Source organism: Neophocaena asiaeorientalis, unplaced genomic scaffold (genome assembly GCF_003031525.2).
Source record: "Neophocaena asiaeorientalis asiaeorientalis breed wild unplaced genomic scaffold, Neophocaena_asiaeorientalis_V1.1 scaffold396, whole genome shotgun sequence".
Classification (NCBI taxonomy): Eukaryota; Metazoa; Chordata; class Mammalia; order Artiodactyla; family Phocoenidae; genus Neophocaena; species Neophocaena asiaeorientalis.
Window position 1 is genome coordinate 3,654,584 of NW_020172455.1, and position 25,570 is coordinate 3,680,153.

Here is a 25,570-nt window from a genome sequence, read left to right on the forward strand (position 1 = left end):
AGCCAGGCACCGCGCACGTAGCTAACCTGCCAGGATCACCTGCCTAGTGAGTACTGGGGCCAGGCCATCTGGCTTCCGAGTCCAACCGCTGTGTTCAGCTGCAGTTAAATGAAGCTGAAGGGTTTTAAGCAGGAAAGTAAAGCAAAGTGAGACTTGCGACTTTTACAGGATCGGCCCTGCCGAAGGGGCCAGGAGGTTCATACATCCAGTCTCCCCAGTGCGGCCTGCACTTGCTAAGCTGCCTGTGTGGCTGCGCTGGTTCCGATGGGATGGGGTAAAGAGGCACACAAGGGTCCACCTCCGAGCTACAGATGCTGAGCCCCCCTCGGGTGGTCTGCATTCCGGCATTCTGTCCAGAGCCCCCTTCTCGGGGTTCAGCCCTGTCCAAAGCTGACTTCCACACAAAGGGGAGCTGCTATGGCCTTCCTGCGCTTCCAGAGGCCTCCACTGGGGCGGCAGAAAGGTGGGTGACCATCGTCATCTCGGTGGCTCTCCCCTTCTACCATAATCCCTTTCTCCCTGTAGCCTTCTGATGCCTGACGTCTTCTGCAGCGGCCCTGGCCAACACTCACATCTCCCTGCTCTCCACTCCCACAGCACTGATTGTGAGTGCCACACAATCAGTCCCGTGTGCATTGTTCTCCGACTGTTCTGTGTTCATTCATCCATTCAACTGCCCTGAATTGTCCACAGATGAGTCATAATTTGAGAGACGGCTGAAGATTTGTTGCTTTTGTACCAAAACTTTTTAAAAAATCCAAACACTCTGGATATATGTGCATATATATATATACACACATACACATGTAGTATATAACAGACTTCAGCAACAGCAACAAAAAAATGAGAACATAATGAACACTTTCTGTGATAATTGAGGCACCTTTCTACGTACCTAGCCCTGCCTGAGACGTACGGGTCGTGTGCCCTTCCACTAAGAGGGGCCAGCCTCTTGGGCTTTCTCGTTCACTTCTTGTAGGTTTTTTGTCTCCACCTGTCAACTGATCGCCTTGCACAGACGTAGGCTAGATCCCAGGTCAGGCCATGGGGACAGGCCCGGGCTGGCCCCAGAGCCCCCTGCACTTCCTCTCCTCTGAGTCATCTGGTGAGAAGGTGGAGTGGATTTCAGAGGGACTCCCAGGAGAAATTCTACTCCTGTTTTCTGAATAGTTACTTCTAAACTGCTGTGGCTTGGAAGTCAGGTTGCTGAGCATCTGAGAACTGAAAAGCCAGGGAGACGTTCCCACCTCTTCCCTGAGCTGCAGGTTAGGTGCCCCACCTCCATGCTCTCCATCAGGCTCCTCGTAGGCACTGTGTCTTAATCGTTTTTGAAATCCCCTAGGGCAGTGTCTGGCACATGGCAGACCCTTCAATATTTTGTTGAATGAACTAATAGGAAATTGAGCTGAGTCAGGGGTTGGGAGCTCCTTAGAGGGCCTCACACACTCCTCCACGTGTGAGCATCAGTGCTGGACTTCAGGACGTTTTTCTGATGCTCAGAGACCTTCAGGGCCAACTTCACGGTTCTTAGCATGCTCGTCACAGCAGGTGCAATTCCGTGTTAAGGGAACACCTGCGAAATGTACAGCTCTGCTTTCTACGCTTTCCTCTGTGGATTTACTACGATTCTAGTGATTTTATATATGGTTGGATACAAAGTAAGCACCCAGTGCAAATAATTGCTGGTGTTGGAAATGTCCCCCTTGATGGCCCAGATTCACTCTCAGAACGAACCCTCACTGAATGTCTTCTATGAGTCAGAGTCACTAGGGATATGGAAAGCAGATGAAACTTTGCCCCCTGGAAGGTCACAGTCTAATGCAGGAGCTGGGAGAGGAGAGGAGAGACAGACATGTAATTAATAAAAGGGAACAGATGAAAGATGAGGAGGTACCCTCTCCCTGCACAGGCACTGAGAGTAAAACAGAGACTTCCATATGAAAATAAAATCAGCAGCTGATTCACCAGCAGATATATACTTAGCCACCCACGAGCCTCAGGTAACTAAACATTGTTCCCAGACCAGCAAACGCTGGAGTTTTCATCTTCCATTTCAGGTAGTATAGAGTCTTGTTTATTGTTGTAGAAGAAGATTGAAATTAGACAGACTTGTTTTTGAATCTTAACTCCGTAGCTTACCAATTTAGAGTGGTAATTTAACCTCCCTGGGCATCAGTTTACTCACCTGTACACCTTTGTTGAGAGGACACTAAGAATACAGATCAAAGAAGAAAACCCTAACCCTCAGGAAGCTCACAGTCTGGCAAAGGAGAGAGGTGAAACATATGTCACGGACACACACTTAAAGCTAGTAAAAGATACCAGATTTTGGGGCTTCCCTGGTGGTGTGGTGGTTAAGAATCCGCCTGCCAATGCAGAGGACACGGGTTCGAGCCCTGGTTGGGGAAGATCCCACGTGCCGCGGAGCAACTAAGCCTGTGTGCCACAACTAGTGAGCCTGCGCACCACAACTAGTGAGCCTGCACTCTAGAGCCCATGAGCCACAACTACTGAGCCTGTGTGCCACAACTACTGAAGCCCGCACACCTAGAGCCCATGCCCCCCAACAAAAGAAGCCACCACAATGAGAACCCCATGCACCACAACGAAGAGTAGCCCCCACTCACCACAACTAGGGAAAGCCCTCGTGAAGCAACAAACACCCAACACAGCCAAAAATAAATAAATAAATTAATTAAAAAAAAAAAAGATACCAGATTTTTTGTTGAATGACAGTATTAGTCAAGATTCTCCAGAGAAACAGAATAAGATATGTACATATAGGTATATATTATAACATAATAATAAGATAGATATATAGAGAGATTTATTATAAGGAATTAGCAAGTCCAAAATTTGCAGGGTGGGCTTGCAGGGTGGGGATCTAGGAGAAACTATATTTCTGTTTGAGTCTGAAGGCTAGATGTTATAGACCCAGGGAGCGTTGATGTTGCAGATGAAGTCCAAGGCCGTCTGCTGGAGAATTGTCTCTTGCTCCAGGGAGACAATGCTTCTTGTCCTATTCAGGCCTTCAACTGATTGGAGGTGGCCCACCCACATTATAGAGGGCAATCTGCTTACTCAAAGTCCACCAATTTAACTGTTAATCTCTCCCCAGAACACCCTCACAGAAGCATCTGGAATAATATTTGATCACCAAATTGACACGTAAAATTAACCATTGCACTGAACAAAATGAGGAATGTAATCTCATGCATGCAAAACCACATGCATATGTCCAAATGAAAAGAGCTATATCTAGAAGGAGGTCACCAAAATGCCAGCAGTGGTCCCCTTGCAGAGGCAGCCTCTCAGGTTCTTTTTTATTCTCCCTTTGTAGATTTCTGTATTGTTTCATTTTTAAAATATAATGTGTGCTATTACATTTTTACTCAACATTATCATTACAAAAGCAATCAAGCTTTTAAAAAAATACCCTACTGGGCTTCCCTGGTGGCACAGTGGTTGAGAATCCAGTTCGATCCCTGATCTGGGATGATCCCACATGCCACGGAGCAACTAAGCCCGTGCACCACAACTACTGAGACCTCGTGCTGCAACTACTGAAGCCCGCGCTCCTAGAGCCCATGCTCCGCAACAAGAGAAGCCACCACAATGAGAAGCCCATACACCACAATGAAGACCCAATGCAAAATAAAATAAATAAATTTATATATATAAAAAAATACCCTACTAGCATAGAGGAAATGCTGGAGAAATGTCAGAATGCTTAAGCCTTTCCCCAGAAGCCTGGTGGACCAAAAGCTGGTTCACAATGCCTGAAATTCTACCAGTGAACTTTTTTTTGTTGTTGTTTTTGGCCGGGCCTCATGGCTTGTGGGATCTTAGTTCCCCCACCAGGGATTGAATCCAGGCCCATAGCAGTGAAAGCGCTGAGTCCTAACCATTGGACTGCCAGGGAATTCCCCTACCAGTGAACTTTTATTCTTCCACTGTAAGAGCTTTCTTTCTCTTAAAATGCAAATCGTGGCGGAAGAAATATTGCTGGAAGACTTATCTGTTTTTTAATGATGGAATGATTTGATTAGATTTTTTTCCTGAGAACACACAGTGAGAGTTGGAAGACATTGTGTAGCCGACGGGTGTCCAGGAGGTGCCAGAAATGGGACACCCATGAGCACAGAGGGATGCCTCCAGATGGCAAGAATAAACCTCGCCAGCTGCAGGTCTGATGGGAGACTGAGTTCTACAGGTCTGACCCTAAGCCAGGAAATGTGTAGGAAGACCTTGCCTGACCAGACTCCTTTGATTTCCCCACCTGTCCTGGCTCTACGTGAGTCTCATTTAGCCCCTCCAGGTGGAGTGGAGAATGGGGGCAACTCTTCAACTACCCCTTCGACAGAAGTATTGATAATGATTATATGGAAATTTGCAGTGAAAAGTCCCACTGAAATGTTTGTTTGTCAATGAAATATCTGCCATATGGCAAGAGAGGAAGAAGTTCCTCTCCAATGACCCACTGCTCTTGGCAAATAAACCACTGAAACAATTTATCAGAGTAAACTCAACCAGAAGGACTCATTCGTTCTGAAATGTCCACTGAATGTAGCCGTTCTGCAGACCATTAACTCTGCTAATTACAACAGTGATTCAAGAGATAAACCTTCTCTAACTTTTTTTTTTTTTTTTTTTGCGGTACGTGGGCCTCTCACTGTTGTGGCCTCTCCCGTTGCGGAGCACAGGCTCCAGATGCGCAGGCCCAGCAGCCATGGCTCACGGGCCCAGCCGCTCCGCGGCATGTGGGATCTTCTCGGACCGGGGCACGAACCCGTGTTCCCTGCATCGGCAGGCGGACTCTCAACTACTGCGCCACCAGGGAAGCCCCCTTCACTAACTTTTTATGAGGCTCTGAGGCTCCTTGCAGCGTGACAGGCATCTCCCTCCCTCCCCCTGCACTCTACCACCAAGTAGAGGGAAAAAGGGGAAAAAAACCCTAATATTTACTGAACACTTGCTATATGCCCAGCATTTTCCTATGGGATAGCTCCATGATCCCTTTGGGGTAGGGATTATTTTTACAGGTTAGGAAACTGAGGTTCAGAGAAGATCACGGTGTTCAAGGTCAAACTGCAAATAAAGAGCAGAGCTGGGACTGAGGATCTCCTGGCTTCAAGCTCAGCGTGCTCCCTCCTGCTCTTCTCCAGAAGCTTCTTCTCACCAAGTAATTTAGAAAAAATAACAAGAACATCAAACAAATAAAAACTCAGTGCTTTCTTTCTTAGCTGTCTGGTTCCTAGAGTTCTTCCCAGCACATTGAATGTGGATTCTTAACACATTTCATATTTACTGGGATGAAACTCCTAGAGAACAGAGACTGGTGTGATCTTTCCTGGAGTCCCTACAGCATCAAGCAAAGGTCTGGCAGAGCCATTAAGCATTAAGCAGAATAAATGAGTTAATACTTGCAAGAGACTTAAAATGGTGTTTGACATGCTTAGTAAGTGTTAGCTCTTTGTGTGTCCAGGGGCTTCAAGTCCCCAGAGCTTTTTAAAAAAGTTTTTAAAATAAATTTATTTATTTATTATTTATTTTTGGCTGTGTTGGGTCTTCGTTGCTACACGCCGGCTTTCTCTAGTTGTGGCGAGCGGGGGCTACTCTTCGTTGCAGTGTGCAGCTTCTCAGTGCTGTGGCTTCTCTTGCTGCAGAGCACGGGCTCTAGGCACTCGGGCTTCAGTAGTTGTGGCACTCGGGCTCAGTAGTTGTGGCTCAAGGGCTCTAGAGCTCAGGCTCAGTAGTTGTGGCACACGGGCTTAGTTGCTCCGCGGCATGTGGGATCTTCCCAGACCAGGGCTCAAACCCGTGTCCCCTGCATTGGCAGGCAGATTCTTAACCACTGCACCACCAGGGAAGTCCCAGTCCCCAGAGCTTTAATTTTCTCCAACTGAGTTCTTTTAGGCGCCGAGGACTTTAGATTTAACTAATCCTTCTGGTCCCTCATAAAATATAATTTCATAGTGTGCCATCACTTCCGAGCAGTTTTTACCCATGATTCCAGATGTAACTATATGAGTTGGTGCTCCATAAATATCTGATGATTGGATGAAAGCAGAAGTTATAGAGACTGAGTTACAGGCAGCAGCAAAATCTTGCCCAAGGTCACCTGGGGAGATGGCAGTACAGCCCAGACTTTCTGACAAAGAATTAGTGTTCTTGCCCCTACCCTCCCTCCCTACCACAAAGGTTCTGTCCCCTGACCGTTCTGCTCAGGGGTCTCCATCCCCCACCCACCTGCGCTGGTTTCTCCTCTTGCCTGAGCTGTCTCTAATTTCAGTAAGCTTGAAATTCACTGGTCATACAGAAAGCATTTTATCTGCCCTTGCACATGCAAATTCTTTCCATTGGGATTTCTTAGTGTCCGGCTCCACCCCAGCCCACACGGCCATAAACACTCATGTGTCTACAGCCGGGCCCCAGGGATTCCAGAAATAACAGCAGGGACCTCCATTAGAACGCTGGAACATAGTAAGGCATTTCTGCATTAAGACACAAGCCCTTTCCAGCCCAGGCCTCTCCTGTCCGTCAAAGCACAAAGCAACCTTTACAAGTCAGGACAGGGAGGGGCAGCTGGGAGGGAGTGTAGATTTCTGGAAAGTCCGCACCTTCTCCTGCCGTCTCTCTGCTCTCAGATCTTCCATTCTAGAGAGTCTCCAGATCTGCTCCAGGCTCCACTTAGAATCTGAAATTCTTTCTTGGCTGTGGCATTCTTTGCCTTCAACGATCTATTCTCCCTTGAACTTGCCGGAACTGGAATCACGGCAGTGTGAGCCCATACGGCACAAAGGCCACTTTCCAGACACCCAAGACAGCAACCTGATTTGGAGTCAGGCACTGGGGAAGTGCCAGGAAAGAAGGGAGTGGCTGGAGGGGAGTGCCCAGTTTAAGGAGAAAGGAAAAGTCTAGCAATGACCCTCAATAAAAGGCATCTAGGGCGATCATTCCCGTTTCAGAAGGATGTTCACGAGTTGAAAGTCAGAAGTCAACATCTAGGGAGAGAAGTTTAGCTTTTCAAGTGTCCTCTCAAAAATAATACCAGAAGGGACTTCCCCGGTGGTGCAGTGGTTAAGAATCCGCCTGTCAATGCAGGGGACACGGTTTGGAGCCCTGGTCCGGGAAGATCCCACATGCTATGGAGCAACTAGGCCCGTGCGCCGCAACTACTGAGCCTGCGCTCTAGAGTCTGTGAGCCACAACTACTGAGTCCGTGTGCCACAACTACTGAAGCCCACGAGCCTAGAGCCCGTGCTCTGCCACAAGAGAAGCCACCGCAATGAGAAGCCCGCACGCCACAATGAAGAATAGCCCCCGCTCGCCGTAACTAGAGAAAGCCCGTGCGCAGCAACGAAGACCCAATGCAGACAAAAATAAATAAATACATTTATTAAAAAATAATAATACCAGAAGATAAAAAAAGCGTGTACGCATAAGACGACAATGATGTAAAAAATACGTATTTAGATGCATGACCTAGAAAGGCTGGAAAGAAATATAAAAACAGTTGCTTTTTCGGGGGGCGGGGGGAGGATTAAATGGGTGTTTTTCTCCAAATTATCCTTAAGGTCATTTCCCATTTTAAATAAAATCATAATATCTGGCATTGCCAGAGACACCTGCCTGGACTTTTTTGGGTATTTTCCAAGGGAATTTCAGGTTTTAGGTGCCCGTCTGAAACCGAATTTATCTTGTAAAATGCATGCTTATGCCACTTTCTCCAGCAACTAATTCCTCTTTAATGGGGATGGGATTATTTCTAATTCGAGGTCCCCATCGCAACGTCATTAAAGGCTGAGTTCAGTGTATTGAGCTCCAAACCTTTGTCACGAATAGGAAGGTGGAGGAAAGGCAGGCGCTTGTGCAACAAAACAGCCGATGGTGTCACCCTCCCAGGCCGGACCTCACCAGGGCCGAGAGCCGCAGCTGCATTAGCCCACAAGATGTTATGCACCATCTGCAACGGTGCTGCAGCAGGAGACCCGGCCACCGCAGGGGAGGTCATGCGAGCCTCCTGCTCCCGTGCCGCGCCCACGAGTGCCGGGGGTGGCGGGGAGGTTGAGGGGAGTTGGTAACAGCATCGCCATGGCAACAGTGACGTCCTTGTACCCTGGATCTAATTGGAGGAAACCCCGTGGCCGAAGCCGCAGCCTGCCGGCCAACCGAACTTGCCCAAGCCGACCCACCCTCCTAGCCTCCGCTTCCTCTCCCGCCCCGCCTTCTTCGCCCCCTTCCGCGCGCTCAGTCCTCATTGGCCAGAGGCGGGGAAGAAGGCGGGACTCTCGGGGACAGCTCAGCGCGCCATTGGGCGGGGGGAGCGAGGGCCACCGCACTGCGGCCCGCCTCCCGGCTCGGAGGTAGGCTGAGACGGGAGGGTCCTCGGCTAAAGCCAAAGGCGGATCAAAGTGGTGGGACTCGCGCCGCGGCCGCGGAGACGTGAAGGTGAGCTCCTGGGTCGCCCCCGGCCCTCCTCGGGTCGGGCCGGGCCCGAGAGTCCGGCGGGAGGCCAGCCCCGAGGAGCGGCTGGCCTCGACGCCGCTCTCCTCAGGGACGGCTCCGGCGGGAAGGAAGGTGCGGGCCAACGGCCGCTTCCATCTTGAGCCGGGCGGGCGCGGGAGCGGCCCTTCCTCCTCCTCCCCTTACTCCTCCTCCTCCTCCCCCCGCCGCGGGCCGCCTCGGCTGGCGCCCCCGGGCCTCCCGGGCACCCCGCGGGGAGCGTGGGCGGGGGAGGGAAATTCAACGGGGCCGCGCGTGCGGACACAGACAAAGGGACTCTCGGTGGCCTACAAGAACGTGGTCGGGGGCCGCAGGTCCGCCTGGAGGGTCATCTCGAGCATCGAGCAGAAGACCGACACCTCCGACAAGAAGCTGCAGCTGATTAAGGACTATCGGGAGAAAGTGGAGTCCGAACTGCGGTCCATCTGCACCACGGTCCTGGTGAGTCCGCGACCGTCCGGGCGGCGGGCGCCGAGGCGCCTTTGTGTGAGGCTCTCCGTGGGGAGTTTCCCGGGAACGGGAACGAAGTGGGGGCCGGGGCCTGCCTGACGCCCTGCCGACGCGTAGAGGGCTTGAGGAGGTTAGCCTTGCCCTCTTTAACGCGTTATTTCAGTTCTTGAGATGAAGAAGCTGCTTTTTCTTTCTTTTTTTTTTTTTTTCCGGTGGTAAGTATATCTGTCCTAGGTGCTGCGTTGCTCCTCCGCCAGCTAAGCTTAAACGTGAGAGTAGGTTTGTAGAAGGCTGAAAATCGTTTTCCAGCGTCCTGAGGCGATCTGGGAACCCTTTAAACGTATTGAGTCAGTTCGTAGGCTTCAGGCTTCCGTCGAAAGAAGGGGCGGGCGCCTTTTCCATAAAGATCACGTATGTAAGTCGGTTTTCCTCCCAAATCCAGCAATGGAAATTTACTTCGAAAATCTGAATAGGTATCTCGTTTTTCAAGTAAGAGTATCTGTTGATTTTTTCCTTGTTAAAAGCGGGGAAGGGGGAGAGTTTGGTAAATGTGAAAAAGGCACAGCTAAATCAAAGGAATAAAATGTCCTGGGAAATGTCGGTGCTTGATACCATTTCTTCGCTGTTACATAGCTACACGTGAGCCCCGAGGTGTTGAAATGAATTCGTTTCTGGTGTGGAGTAAGCGAGGAAAGCTTTCCAGGTTTTGAACTGTCCAGTCTTAGCTAGGGTGGCTTTGGGTGGAGTAGGGTGACTGCTGTATTCACGCTTATTGCTGAGAGAGAGCATTTTTAGCTTTGTCATCGTATGGATCTTTTGATCAGTAAGATAAGTTTTTAAAATGTCAATACCAGCATTATATCCTGAGGTGTTTTGAAGTGTTTTAATACTGCAAAGAGTCATTTCTACTAATAAAATATGAAACAGCCGATGCGGTTGCCTCTTTTAAGTGCCACTTTTCCAAGGGGCCTACTGATTTTTTGATGTGTTTGTTCCACGTTGTGTTTTAGGTGGGCTTTAAAAGACAAACATGCTAGATTGGTGATTTTTCAAGAGGGGATAGAGGGGGAAATGCCTCTTACTCTCCCAGCCTTTTCTTCCTTGCCCCTGAGATTCGTGGGGCAGGAAAGTTTTTTTCTCTCACCTATTTTTCCAGTACAAATAACAAGTGATCTGAACGAAATCATGGCTGATGGAGATAACTGGTAAAGGGGCGAAGGAAGCAGTGCAGAGCAGGTGTACGAGGTGGAGAAAACTTTGAGATTATTTGCTTTATGTAGGCGAGATTTTATGTTCATCCATGTCTTAGGTTCCACTCCCTGCCTAGCATAGAGGAGACACTTAGGCTTTTTGAACTGAATTGCTTGTATTCAAAAAATTTGCCAACTTGAAAGTGATGGTAGACTTCAGTGGCATATGGTAATGGTTATTGACAGCATCCACTCTGTCATCGAGGAAGACTATAAGAACTCCATATGTTAACGAGAAGCTTTTCTATACGTGTTTTACTTTGGGACACTCTCACAGCATATTTCAATCTCTTTGTTCTGTTATTGTTTTGCAATTTGTTACTTACCCTGCAGCAATTCAGAATTACCACAGAATTTTTCCTGTTCTCTAGCAAGTTAGCTGGGAATATTTGTTTTATTTTGTGGCTCCTATAAATTTTAGTTTCTCTAATGGCATAAGTAGAGGAGACTTTGCTTAGTTGTTAAGTGACTTGAAATAGAGACCAAATAGATCATTTCAGTAGGAGAGAACCCCTGAAATTAGGACAGGTTTTGTTTGTTTGTTCGTTCTGTTTTCTTCATATATACTAAGTGAAATAGAGTTGATTCATCAGACACCAAGGAATAAATGAAATATTTTTATTAATGAAATGGCTTAAAAGACTAATTGTGACTTAACGGCCAACCTCCGAAAAAAGTCCTGAGGAAAGCCCATTGTCAAGTTGGCCGCTGTATTTGAGAGCTTAGCATGTGCAAGGCACTGTGCTAAAGCAGCATGGGGAAGAGCAATGCTGAAAACGGTAGATTTTGTCCTCCAGTAATTTATAATAAGGAGTGCATATGAGAAATACCCAAATATAAATAATTCCCGTAAGATGGTTATGAATAAAATGCTGTGTAGTTTAAAGGAAACAGAAACCTCAGGAAAAGCTTTACAAGGAGTGGCTTTTGGAATGAGCATTGAGGGAGGGGGATCAAGGGGAGGGGAGTGTCAATATATTCCAAGCAGAAGTATACAGGATGGGCCTTAGTCATGGAAGAAGGTTTCTGTATGAAGAGCAGAATATGTGCAGAGCTGGTGCAGGAGAAAAGCCTGTAAAAGAAGATAGGAACTATATAGGAGAATGTCAGAGGGAATTAGGAACTATATAAGAGAATGTCAGAGGGAATTTTTCTCATTTGATTGACAGTGGGAAGACTGAAGATTTTCGAATGAGGTGCAGGTGGCAGTATCTAGAATTCGTGGTTTGGGTGCTAATTTCCGGTTTGTAATCTGAACTGTTAGATAAGGAAGTGATAGACAAGCGAACAAGAATTTGAGAATTGGTAAATTAGTGATTTAATCAGGAGTCTATCAAATAATGGGGAAAGAAGAATGAAATCTAAAGTTGCTGAACATGAGTGCCAAAATTAGGTTTTCTCTCTTTTTCCCCCACTTTGGTGAACAGGAAGGAGAATTTAGTGTGGAGGAAGTGGATGACACTGACTTGTTATAGAAGGCTAATAAAAGAGTAACGTGGAGGGCTAGGCAAAACTTTGGTTTTAAATAGCAGAGATTCTCAGCCTCATCTTTCTATTTCATAGAGTAGGTTCAGGGTGGAATTATTTGGACTATTTACTTGAAATGAGCGTGGCAGACAACTCTCAACCCAGTTGACAATCACGGTACTGAGAGAGGTTATTGAATTGTGCAGGCAGTAAAAAATGTTAAAATCCAAATATGTAATCTAAAGAGCAAAAGGAATTAACAAGACCCAAACGGCCAAGACCAAACTCTTCGTAGAATCTAAGAGGAGTTAAAGAGGAAGATATTACCAAGTTATCTCTGTCTCTCAGTGTCATTTGTGAAACCAGAGGTTGGGCTAAAATTTCTAAGTCTGTTCCAATTCTGGGACTATAGAGTTATATGGTCCCAGTCATTCCACCTGTGCTCTGACTTGCAACTCTAAAATGAGTAGTTTTTATAGTCCAGGTTGAAGAAGAACATGTCCTCAATCATTTAAGAAATGTGGAAAAACTAGCGACTTCAGTGAAATGTCTTTAGGAAGAGGGGATGCGGAAGTCATTGGGGATCCTGGTAAGCAGTGTTGGAAATAGCAAAGTTTAAGTGAGAAAGGTTAATACTGTAAGTTGTATGACAACCAGGCAGTGGTTAAAAACTTGAACAAGGTGTTTAAGAGTCATTAAGAACTGGGGTGTGAGGTAAGGGTAATTGAAGAAATCAGAGGGGTCCACAAAGCCCTTCTGGGACCTGGGAACAAATATCATGTACAAAGTTCATGACCTTGGAGTAAGAGCAGGACACTTAGAGAATGTACAAGATAACCTCCGTCTCAGGCAACCCCATGTTATCCTTCTGTGTTAATGGTCTTTTGATTAGACTGTTTTCAGTAGGTTGCTTTAGTATAATGTATAAACGGTTTCAGGAGTTAAGGTCTATGTTGTGATTTTTTAAGTAAGAATCATTTAAAATATATAGAAACTGAGATTTGTCTCTGGTTTGTAAAAGCCCTGTAATCTTAATTCCATAATGTGCTTGAATTTAGTTGTGTTCTAAATTAATCTCTTAATGAAAATATGTCTAGTGCTAGTTGTTATTTTGAAGTAAGACCAATATGTTGTTTTTGATAGTTAATGAGTCTTAATGTAATCTTTTTGACATGATGGAAAAATTATGGGCTCTGAAATCAAGACTGACTGTTTTGGGGTCATTGCTCCATAACCTTATAATTTTGTGACTGCAGGCAAGTTTCTCTCAGCCTCTGTTTCTTTATCTATAAACTGGTGATGATGGTTCTTGCCTTCATAGGCTTGTAGTTAAAATAATAGGTAATAACTGACATTTAATGGGCATTTACTATTATATACTAAGTACTGTTTTAAGCACCTGATATACTCACTGTGTTCCCATTAGTTAGGTTGATAGTATTATTTATGTTTTAAAGTTGAGAAAACGGGGGCATAAGGAAGTTAAGTAACTTGGTCAGTATCACAGAACTAGTGAGTGGTAGAGCAAGGATTTGAACCCAGGTGGTGTGACTCCAGATGAAAGTATGTGAAACACATTTGGCCCTAAATAACATAGTTGCTGACTAAAGATCCCAGTGTTTTGAGGAATTTATACAGTTTAATAAATGTTTGTAAGTTAGGAGGGAGGGAGGATAGATCTGTGGTGGACAAAACTCAGTCTATAAATTTGAAGCCCTCCTTATATGCAGGATATTGCAGTAAAATTTTAAAACTTGATTTTTGGATTTTTTGCATTTAAGAGTGTAAGCTCCTTGAAGCTAAGAGTTGTTTCTGAAGAGTGAAATGGAATGGACATACATATTGTACATATAGGCATAGAAGTATAAGGTTTGATCAGTGGTTCTCAGCCAGGGTGAATTTACCCGCCAGGGGACATTTGGCAAGTTCTGGAGATAGTTTTTGGTTGTCAAGGCTGGGGTGAGAGTGGGGAGATGCTATTGATATACTGTGAGTAGAAACCTAAATGCTGCTAAGCATCACGTAAGGCATAGGAAAATCCCCCACCACAAACAATTACCCAGCCCAAATGTCAGTAGTGACTGAGGTTGAGAAACTCTGGGTTAGGTTATAAATGAAACAAGCAGTATTAAGTTGTATTGAATTGTATCACACCTGTCCTTTAGAGTCTTACTAATATATTGGCATCTTGTCAGAACCCTTTGTCTAGACTTCAGCTATTTTTTTTTCTTTGTCACTCTTGTGTGTATGCTATTTAACTCTGCAGTTCACCTTTCTGGCACTTACTCAGTGGGTCCTGCATTTTCAAAGTTCCACCTCAGGGTTTACCTCCAAGGCCCTGCGCTTTTTTCTTTTAAAAAAAACTTGGCACAGAGAAAAACAATCCAACTGAAATTATAGTGAAATCTATTTAGGAAGAGGCAGTTAAAATTGATAACAGCAAATATTCCCCTCTCCTTCATAACTGCCATTAATAGTTTGGCATATGTGGTTCCAGACTTTCCAGCCTGTACTGTGTGTTTATTTGGATGTTGCATAATTATACTAATGGCCCACTGAACATTTAGGTTGTAAACAAATTTTTCTCTTTTATAAACAACACTGGGAAGGACATCCTTGTTGCGTGCTTTATGCTAGGATTTACTTAGGTTAAGTTTTGGGAAATGAAATTTCCAATCAGAAGATACGCATTTTTTTTTCCCCCAGATAGCCCTCTGAAAAGATTTTATGTGTTTATACTGTCATCAGCTGTTGTTGAGAAAGGCCATTTCCCCTTACCCTCTCCAGCACAGACAGTTGTTTGAGGTTAACAAAAATCTAGTGACTGGAATGGTTGAAATTTTACCTCCTTGTTCGGTTTTGGATGTAATGAGGACTACCTTTGTTCTCATAAAGGGCCGGTTACCAGACTTTTTTTTGAGCCTCATATACAGTTTCACTTATAAAATGATACCATAGCATGGGATTAGTTAATTCAAGCTTCTTGACAGTTGGGAAATCTGCTTGATCATATTGATGTTTATTTATTCCTTTTTGATATTTATCAATACGATTTTTGTATTTAGCACTAGTTCTTTCAGAGTAACAACGGAAAATATCTTTGTACCATTGACTTTCTAGGTATCAAGGAGGGATGGTAGAGAGGCATCATTTGAAAAGATGAGAAAAGAAAAACAACTATAGTTCATCCATTTCTACTTTAATTAAACTCTTAATCCATGGATAAGTCAACAGTGAAGGTTCCTGAAATATCTCATGATAAATAATTTGACCAGATTCGAAAACATTGTTTGCGTATTGAAGTGTTTAAAGACAAAATGATGATGATACCTAGAACTTCAAAATAATGGGTGAGGGTTATAGATGAAACAAGTGTGTCTGTGAATTAATATAGTTGCAACTGGCTTTAATGGGAATTCATTATACTATTCTCTCTTCTCTTGTATATGTTTGCAGTTTTCCATAATTAAAGGGTTTTTACCCCTAGAAATTTTCCACTCTTACGTACTTACACAAGAGGAAAGACCTGAACAAGAATGACCATAGCAGCTTTGTTCTAAGAGCAGAAAACTGAAAACAATCCATTAGTAGGAAAAAGGATAAACAGGTATTTTCATACAGTGGGATACTATTCGTCCGTAAAAAGGAATGGACTACTGACGCATACTATAATGTAAATGAATTTCAAATACACGCTAAGTGAAAGAAGCTTTGCACAAAATAGTACATAATGTCATTCTATTTATATGAAATTCTAGAACAAGCAGAAGTAGTCTGTGGGTGAAAAATCAGAAGAGTGGTGACCTCTGGGGATGGAGGCAGGGACTGACTGAAAGGGACAGGAGAGAACTTTCTGTGGTGATTGTAATATTCTTTGTGTTGATATGGATTTGCGTTACACATGTATATGCATTTGTGGAAACTCAGCAAATATGCACTTAACATTTGTTCATTTCATTGTATGTAAATTTTTGCTTCAAAAGAAAATAAACTCTAGTTAGTGATATTCCTGTACTGATGTCTCAGTTTACACAAAAACTAGTAGAAATGGATGGATATTTGATAAAGCAGTTTGGTAAAAGGTTAATGGTAGGATCTGGGTGGTGGGTATATGGGTGCTCACTGTAATTGTTGGTTGCTGTATATTAGGGGTATAATATTCTACACGCTAAGGTTGAATGCCTTTAATACCTGTAGCAAAAAAAAAAAAAAATAGTGAAACCCATGTCTTGTTGACCTCAAGATATGAGAACATGTCTCCTATCCACCTAGGAGATGGCCCTGATGGACTTGGCACCATAGCTTTTGTTTGCGTTTGGTGGTGGATGCTAACTAGATTAATGGGGGTAAAGAATGCTGTGGAAGACTTACAGAACTGACTGTACTCTGGGGCAGTGGTTCTCAAGCTTCTTGGTCTTAGGATCCCTTTGCACACACTTGAAAATACTGTGGGACCTGAAAGGTTTTGGTTGTGTAGATTATATCTGTAGATATTTACATTATTAGAAATTTAAACTGTGGGTTTTATGATCCATTTTAGAATAATAAGTCCATTAGAAATTAACATTACCTGTGTTTTTTTTCAATTGTAGTAAAATATACATGATGCAAAATTTACCATTTTAAGCATGCAGTTCTATGGCATTAAGTACATTCACACTGTTGTGCGATCGTCACCACCTTTCCAGATATTTTTCATCTTCCCCAACTGAAACTCTGTACCCATCAAACACTAACTCCCCATTCTCCCATCTCAGAAACCACCGTTTTGCTTTCTGTCTCTGAAATTGACAACTCTGGATACTTCGTGTAAGTATAATAACATTTTTTTTTTTTGTTTTGGCGGTACACGGGCCTCTCACTGTTGTGGCCTCTCCCGTCGCGGAGCACAGGCTCCGGACGCGCAGGCTCAGCGGCCATGGCTCACGGGCCCAGCCGCTCCGCGGCTTGTGGGATCTTCCCTGACCGGGGCACGAACCCGTGTCCCCTGCATCGGCAGGCGGACCCTCAACCACTGTGCCACCAGGGAAGCCCTAACATTTTTTTTAATAAAAAAATTGAATGAGAAAAGTGGCATTGCTTTATAATCTGTTGTAGTATCACGTCTCTTAGCTTTTGGAAAACTCCACTCATGAGAGAATGGCAGTGAAAAAGCAAATAGTACCTTAATACGTATTATGAAAATGGTTTGAGTTGTGCCCTTCCCCATCCAAAAAGTTGGGGGGAGGGGTAGAAGTTCTCTGAACACGTTTCGAAAATTGCTGCTCTAGGGGCATTCTGTGTGATTGAGCAGTTTCTGAGTAGTGGTCATCGTGTGGTGATAATGAAATTTGTTTGTAAAACCTTCCCCTCCCTTCCCATTGCCCAGTCACTCCCTTTACCCCCCAAATTATTTGAGGAATATAGTTTTGGAGACCAGAAAAAATCACAGACTTGATAATAAAGAAAAGTTTATTTTAGATATTGGGTAAGAAAGAGTCCCTGTTCATTCCTGAACAACTAACTTGAGAACTAGTATGTTGGAATGGCTTCTGCTTCCTTATGTTGAGAATGGTAAAGTAAGGTTTAATATGATGTCTCACTCCCCAGTAACCAACCCAAAAGCAGAGGTGGCATGAATGAAATATGCAGATAATGGGCTTTTGGATCTGGTTGCATTTAGGTTCGAAAGTTAGCTCTTGAAGACAGGAAGTCAGGTTAGTTGTTAGCCAGCATTGGTTGAAGCGTTTCAGTGAAACTCGTCTTTCACGAAGATCTTGACTATCCATTTACATTTTTTCTGTCCAGCTGAACAGTATTCCATGATTTCTCTGTCAGCTGGGCCTTTTGCTTCGGATGGATATGGCGTGGTGTGGTGCGGAATACATGTTGTAAAGTATTCTCAGTTTACTGACTGCCTTTGACCATTCTTGTGTATGTTTGCTGCAGGCTTTACTTAGAGAAACGGAGAAACAGTGGTGCACGTGGTGAGACCATGACTATAAGGACTTCTGTAAATTTAATCTAAATGCTTTATTCTGTTTTTTTTAATTTTATTTTATTATCATTATTATTTATTTATTTATTTTTGGCTGTGCTGGGTCTTCGTTGCTGCACGCGGGCTTTCTCTAGTTGCGGTGAGCGGGGGCTACTCTTTGTTGCGGTGTGCGGGCTTCTCATTGCGGTGGCTTCTCTTGTTGCGGAACACGGGCTCTAGAGCGCAGGCTCAGTAGTTGTGGCGCAAGGGCTTAGCTGCTCCGCGGCACGTGGGATCTTCCGGACTAGGGCTCGAACCCGTGTCCCCTGCATTGGCAGGCGGATTCTTAACCACTGCGCCACCAGGGAAGCCCTAAATGCTTTATTCTTAAAGGACAGTCTTAGATTGCTCTTTGTAAGTGCCAGGGTGACTGTGGGAAGTAAGTGGGAAAGTACATAAAACTGCTTTAAAACCATAATGATACTGTGTTTTGGATCAGACTTTCTACTGTTACTCGTCTAGAATATTTAGTACTCCCATTTTCCTTCTTATTTTGCTCATTCCATCAGACATGACTTGAGCACAGCTCAGAAAGGTTTTGCTCTTTTAAAAACTATAGTATTAGATACCTGCAACTAAACATATATCAATACATATTAGGTGTTCTAATCTTTCAGCCTGGTACTATTTCCAAGTATTTGGCAATATACTTTTAGACCTTCAGTGATTGTGTTGCTCTCTCAGGATTCTGATGGACTAGTAAAGAGGTTAGAAAGTTATAGTAAGGGTTTACGCATCCTTTAATCAGGAAATACTCTAGATTATTTGGGGACTGATTGCAGAGCCCAGGTATTTGATTCTTAAGGATGTCAGAAACGTAAAAAAGAGTTTGGAAGGATTGACTATCCCTTTAATACAGTTATGCAATATGTAAGTTAATTTTTAAACCAGGTATTTGATTCTTAAGGATGTCAGAAACGTAAAAGAGTTTGGAAGGATTGACTATCCCTTTAATACAGTTATGCAATATGTAAGTTAATTTTTATGTAATTTAGCTTTTAATATATTTGAAAAAATGCAATATTTAAAAATCGAGGGACTGACATTTGAAATGGGGAATGGTATATATTGAGGTGATTTTATGTTCCTGAACAAATTGAGATGGGAGTCTTTATCAAACTACCAATGGTCCCCTGGAAATTTTTATTTCCTCCTGACCTTTCCCACATCTGCCAAGATACTTGGAGTAGAAAAAAATCTTGAGAACCATATAATTAGAGAAAGGATCAAGAGAGTAGCAACTTCAAAAGATTGGGGGCTTCCCCGGTGGTGCAGTGGTTGAGTGTCCGCCTGCCGATGCAGGGGACGCGGGTTCGTGCCCCGGTCTGGGAAGATCCCACAAGCCGCGGAGCGGCTGGGCCCATGAACCATGGCCGCTGAGCCTGCGCGTCCGGAGCCTGTGCTCCAAAATGGGAGAGGCCACAACAGTGAGAGGCCCGCATACTGCAAAAAAAAAAGATTAGGGAAGGAGGTAGGGGACAGTGCATTGGCCCGGCTCAATGACAAAATTTGTTAATTTTGATTAAATATGACTTATTTTTTTTTCTTAGGCTGCTTGTGCTTTTGTTGTAATATTTAGGAAACCATTACCTAATCCACGGTCGTAAAGATGGCTCAATGACAGAATTTGTTAATTTTGATTAAATATGACTTATTTTTTTTCTTAGGCTGCTTGTGCTTTTGTTGTAATATTTAGGAAACCATTACCTAATCCACGGTCGTAAAGATTTATACCTGTGCTCTTATCTAACAGTTTTACCATTTTAGGGCTTACATTCAGACTTTCAGTCCATTTGGAGTTAATTTTTGCATGTGGTGTGAAGTGGGACCCAACCGTCATTCTTTTCATGTGGCTACTCAAGTTGTCCCAGCACCATTTGTTGAAATATTCACGTATGCTTGATCTGAATTTCTCAACTTACGGGGAAAATAACAAGTGGTTTGGCATAAAAGCTCACTTAAGGGAAACTTGTGATTGCTCCATTCTTCATGCTCTAGCCAAATTGTTCACCCAAAGCCCTCCATATTTTGTTTCTGTCCCTCTACTCACTGCTTTTCTTGGTTGGAAGCCCTTCCTTCTCCCATTTCTATATGTTGAAATCACACCTATCCTACCAGATATAATTTAGGTGCCACTACACTTGTTATTACAGTCAGTTACAAATTACAGCCTATTAATACTTTCAGATCTGTTTCCTTCTACTCTCCTATGTGCAGTTATGGGTGGATGAGACATGTGTTTACCTGCAAGGAAACTGAGCCATATTGATTTACTTAGTTACATAGCCAGTTAGCTGTGACCTCAAATTCAGTTCTTCTAGAAGAGTGTTCTTTCTGTTCCCTCTGCCTTTCATAGTAAAGCCTTCCTTTATAGACCCTGTTCTTCTGAGATCATCTCATCTTTCTCTGGGTTCTCTCGTGTGGAAGTTGGGGAGAGTCAAGGCTTTATAAGTCTATGCTCTTCAACTAGAGCAGCTCCCTTTTATCTCTTTTACTGTTTACTGGTATTGCTTAAAAAAGACTTAGGGCAGGGGGGAGAGAAAATAAACACTTCAAAAAAATTTGAAACCATTACCCTGTTAGACGGAGTCCAGGCTCCTTAACAGGACTTAGGAGACCTTCAAGCCTTTCACTTTAGCTTCCTTTCTCACTACTCATTCCTTCCCTCTGTGTTCCAGCCACATGGAATTATATGGTTCTCTCCTATATTCTGTACTTTCTTAGCTTTGCTCTTATTCTTTCCCCTGTGTAAGCATGGGTTGTTGTATTAATATAATGTTTTGTTTTCCACCGTCTAGTAATGAGACCCAATTCTGTATTTATTGTCTGGAGTGTACCAGTGTCCTGAGTTCCTCTTGTGGCTGCATCTAAGTCACATCAATATTGGTAAGCTGTAAGGGTATGTAGGAATAAGGACTTTGTCTATATTTTTTCTTCTGTATACTATTAAGCACTGCTTTATTTTTCAAGGTTATTTTTTGTGCTGTACCCAGTAGTTCAGTTGAATATAATCAATAACCCATGTAAGTTTAGGTGCAAATGCGATGAATTTTTTTTTCTTCTTTTTAAATTTTCTTCTCTTTATGCTCTGTAATAGGTCTGGTAGACGAAAGGCTTAACTACAGGGTTGTATATAATTCAGCTGCAGAAGTAAACGTATGTGGCATGGGTTAGCCACAGATGGAAAAATTAGTCTGCAAATAATTGTGTCATTTCTATAATGTAGAAATGGCTTAATTCAATTTGTCATAGACTTACAAAAGACAAAGCTCATGTGAAAGTACACTGGTATCTTTGCTATTATCTATTTTTGGTAGTTTTCCTAGGATATAGCAAAACTTGACCCATATATGCTAAGCTAGTAAGGCAATTTTGACCTATTTTTAATTACTTGAACATATTCTCTTTTAGGTATCAGGCTGTCTGTCCAGTTGGATTACTTATGACCAAACTAAGATTTGACTTCCTGTTCTGTTTGTTTTGTTTTCTTTTCCTTTTAAGGAACACTCTTGTTTTCTCACTATCATTTGTCATGTTTTACTTTGCAAATTGCAGTGGCTAACATAGTTTCTGGAGACTAGTAAATTGCAAGTTCTCTAAGGGGAAGGAAGTATGGGCATTGATGCTTGCCTTGGTTCTTTTGGTAGCACTGATCTGTAAATGTTGGTAAATTGTGGTTGTTTATGTGTAATTGGTTTTAATGCAGATTGACAAATTTGGAAATCAGTATTAGTGTTTCCAGTGTATGTGTTAAACTGTCCTTCCGAACCTTTATATCTTAGCCAGAGGGTTGGGAACTTTGAGCAGAAGGGATAACATTCGTATCTTGCTGTTGTGGCCACTCAGTATCTAGCTGCTAAAATGTGGAGATACAGCAGGTCAGACACAAAGGATTGGACATTACATTTGTTTCTAAGAATATCTGGAATTGGCTCGGCTGCCTTGGGTGAAGTAAGGGGACAAAGACCATGATTTTCTTTAATACTGACACATTGCAATTTGCACAAACTGTATTATTTGTCAGAGGCTAAACTCTGTTATGTGTCTTCACCACTGCAGTCATAACAGCTCTGTAGCTGCGTTGGAAGATGGGATGAACATTCTTATGCAAGAGAGCATTTTTATTGTTTTTAAGTGCTAATTGTTTAGGAGAGGAGAGAGGGGTGTACTATGCTCACAAAAGGGCCACTAAAAGGCACCACGGTACGTATTATTTGTCAGAGGCTAAACTCTTTCTGTTATGTGTCTTCACCACTGCAGTCATAACAGCTCTGTAGCTGCGTTGGAAGATGGGATGAACATTCTTATGCAAGAGAGCATTTTTATTGTTTTTAAGTGCTAATTGTTTAGGAGAGGAGAGAGGGGTGTACTATGCTCACAAAAGGGCCACTAAAAGGCACCACGGTGCCACAATAGATGTTGATAGCAATAGTACTGTCATTGGTGATCATTTTGCCTGGGTCATGGGTGGTGGTGGCTAGACATTTTACAGACCAGGAGAAAGAGTTTGGAAATAATTGGGACAGGGACATAGAGCTTTTTCTCTTTTTGTTGAGAACTTTGAATTCTTTTTATCTGTTTCCTCCCCTTCCCCTTTGCCTGTTTATCTTCTGGGTTTTAGCTCCTTATTTCTTTTTGCCAACAAAAGTGATTAACCACTTGATTGCATGGACTACTCTGGCTTATTTTACTTTCACTGACACTACAGTAGCACATATATCCCTTTGGATCTGAGGAATCCAAATTAATTTCTCTGACCATGGTGACAGTTCATCGTGTCACATTAGTTCCTACTAATTTTATTTTATTAATTTGACATGTATTTCAGGCAATGTTGGATTTTAGGTCTTTTGTTACTTGTAGAATCATATCTCCAAAGTTTGAACACTTTTTGTACAAGGTGGTTTTTAGTCTACACCCTTTCTCCCGGGAAGGCATGTTCACATTCATGAATGCTCCAGAGCTGTTTAAATTTTAGTAAATAGAAATTGGAGATATGAAGAACTTGGTAACTTTTTCACAGATTTCCGTCCCTCAAATCAGGGTAAGGCAGAATTGTCTGTCTGTCTGTCAGGGTGCCAGATGAGTAACACAGTAGTGTACACGTAAGGTCCAGGGTTTGTCTCCTTGGATTTAGGGCCTCCAAATCCACTTCGCTGGCACACTGAGAGGGGGAACTACAGGAGTTACAAATCAGGCAGTCATTGTCTAGCCGTGTTTATTGCTTGAAGGCCGATTTACTGGAGGAACCAAATTAGCATTAGAAGGTTGTTTGGTGAGCATAGAAACCAACAAGAAGAGGCAGTAGTTGGATGATCTTAATGACTAGTTACTATCAACACTGCTGCATCCAGCCTCGCTATTGGAAGACTGTTCATAGACCCAAGTACCATCTTCTCTGAATAGTGCTGTAGATACTAGCAGTGTTTGCTTTTTCATTAACCGCCCCCCATACCTGCTGTATTCTCATCACCTAGTAATGAGTGTTTTGCTTCTTAGCGCACCACTTTTTTAAGTATTGATATTTGGGAGGCATCTCGTTGTGGCTCCATGCTCTTCCTGCTGGTGCAGGAATGGTAACAGTAGAAATAAGTGTGGATGTCAGTCAGTTGAGACAGTGCTTCCCAGCTCCTTTTGTCTTGTGGCACACACAGAATAACCTTTTTTTTTGGCGGTACGGGGGCCTCTCACTGTTGTGGCCTCTCCCGTCGCGGAGCACAGGCTCCGGACGCACAGAGCGGCCATGGCTCACGGGCCCAGCCGCTCCGCATAATGTGGAATCTTCCCAGACCGGGGCACGAACCCGTGTCCCCTGCATTAGCAGGCGGTCTCTCAACCACTGCGCCACCAGGGAAGCCCCAGAATAACCATATTTGTGTGACACACTGGGGCAAATGGATTTCTTCTCCACCTTCATTCACCCTGCTCCTCTCATGGCTGAGGGGAATCAGTACTTTTTTATCACTTATATTAGTTGAAAGCTCTAGGTTTAGAGTCTAATCCTGAAGGACCATGAGTGCTACACTTTAAGTTTATTCTTTAACAGCCATGGGGATATTTTGAGCATGGGATTAACATGTCCAGAATTTATGGTTAATCTTGTAGCAGGATATAAAATGGATTAGAGAAAGAAGAAAGCCTAAAACCTGGTAGATCAGTTAGGTTATTGGATTAGTTGAAGTGAAATGATATGGTTAATTCTGGGTAATAGAAATAGGAATAAGACTGAAAGGATAGATCAGAATACTAGTACAGAGGTACAGTCAGTAGGGCTTAACAACTGGTGGTAGGATGGGAAATGGGGAGTGAAAAGTCAAAGGTTGTGGTGATGAGGCTGGGTGGCTAGGAGGTAGGAAAATGGTGGGATAATTAGTAGAAATAAGCAATATAAATATAGAAACAGGTTTGGAAATAAATTTCCTGTTTAAGGTATATTGAGGTCTAGTGGCTATTCATATTTCAAAATATATACGAATACTTAGCCATGTCACCCTACGGAGAAGTTGGGATTGTGGATGGGGTAGTGGCAGGGGATGCATTACCTCCGTGAGTTTATTGCAATTTATAGTATGACCTTTAGCCTTTTTGACTCAAACACACCAGAATTGAGCTAGTTTTCGGGGATAGATCCACAATAATGAAGCTCGTGTGACTGATATATAAAACCAAGAATATTAGTTTATTCATTTACAGTGAGGAATAACTAGCACAGAGATTGAAGTCCTTGTGTTGGCGTGACCAGTAAGATCTCATTCAGGAGGCAAGTAGACTCACGTAGGAATCAAGTCATAATGAGGGAGTTGCTTAGTAAATGTGGCATTATAACAAGAGAAGTGGATGGCTTTTCAGGTGTTTAATGGCCATCATCTCCAGGGTAGGGCATGGATGGATCAGTGGTTGATTGACTGTGATTCACACTCCCCTAGACTATGCAGTTAGCCCTTCGTATCCAAGGGGGAATGATTCCAGAAGCCCCCAAGGATACCGAAATCTGCAGATGCTCAAGTCCCTTCCATAAAATGATGTAGTACAATGAATAGGGTTGGCCCTCCATATAAGCAACTTCCTGATTATGACTGTATATTGGATCCTTTTCCTTCAATGTCTGTAACCTTTTTCTGTTTCCATGCCTCTTAGCACTGTTCTTTCTGATCGACTCATCCTTATTTGTAAAGTAGATTTACTTTACATCTGTAGGATTAGAGTCAAGTCTTGCATTCCTATTAATTTGCTATACAAATATATATATATGTATGTATTATAGACAAAATAAAGTCTTTTCCTTCAGTGGTTTATAGTTAAGAGCAGGGAGATGTGTGTTCCCAAAGTATACTCTGTTTCTTCGAGAAGATTTCCAAAGCCTTGACTTGGAAAAAATTACATCCACAGGCTTGGGTGACTATAAATATGGGGGACCAGGGGAGTGAGGCCAAAGAAGCATTAGGATAACACCCAGGTTTCTAACTAGGGCAACTGAGGGCTTTTCTTTCCTAAGACAGAAAATTGAGTAGGGGAGGAGAATCAACAGCAGATTGTATTAGGAAGGCAAATTTAATATATTTTAGATGAGTAAAGTTTAAAGGGCCAGTGGCCCATCCAGGTGTCAATAAACACAAATAGGAGCACCTTGCCTGGTGCTTAAGAGAAAGACTTGTGTTGTGGTGCGTGGTGATGGAGGTTTGTGTACCAAGCAGTGTTCTAAGTAATTTGTATTGAGTCATTCAGTCTTCACATCAGGCTGCTGAGAAGTAGAGATTGTCATTAACTCTTTTTAACAGTAAACTGAGGTATGAGCTGCAAAAGTAAATTGCCCAGCCAGGTAAAGGGCAGATTTGTGAGTAATCAGCATGTAGATAATTGGCTAAAGTCCTGCCAAGAAATA

General features: G+C 43.3%; 1 protein-coding gene across 1 annotated transcript in view; it reads left to right on the plus strand.

Moving 5' to 3' along the window:
- The first annotated feature begins 417 nt into the window (after window positions 1-417).
- YWHAQ (tyrosine 3-monooxygenase/tryptophan 5-monooxygenase activation protein theta) overlaps window positions 418-25,570 on the plus strand; it is a 39,923-nt gene continuing 14,770 nt past the window's right edge. Inside the window, exons 1-3 of the mRNA XM_024737718.1 lie at window positions 418-463; window positions 553-605; window positions 8,371-8,946. Coding sequence (XP_024593486.1) covers window positions 418-463; window positions 553-605; window positions 8,371-8,946 — 675 coding nt within the window. The remainder of the gene's footprint in view (window positions 464-552; window positions 606-8,370; window positions 8,947-25,570) is intronic.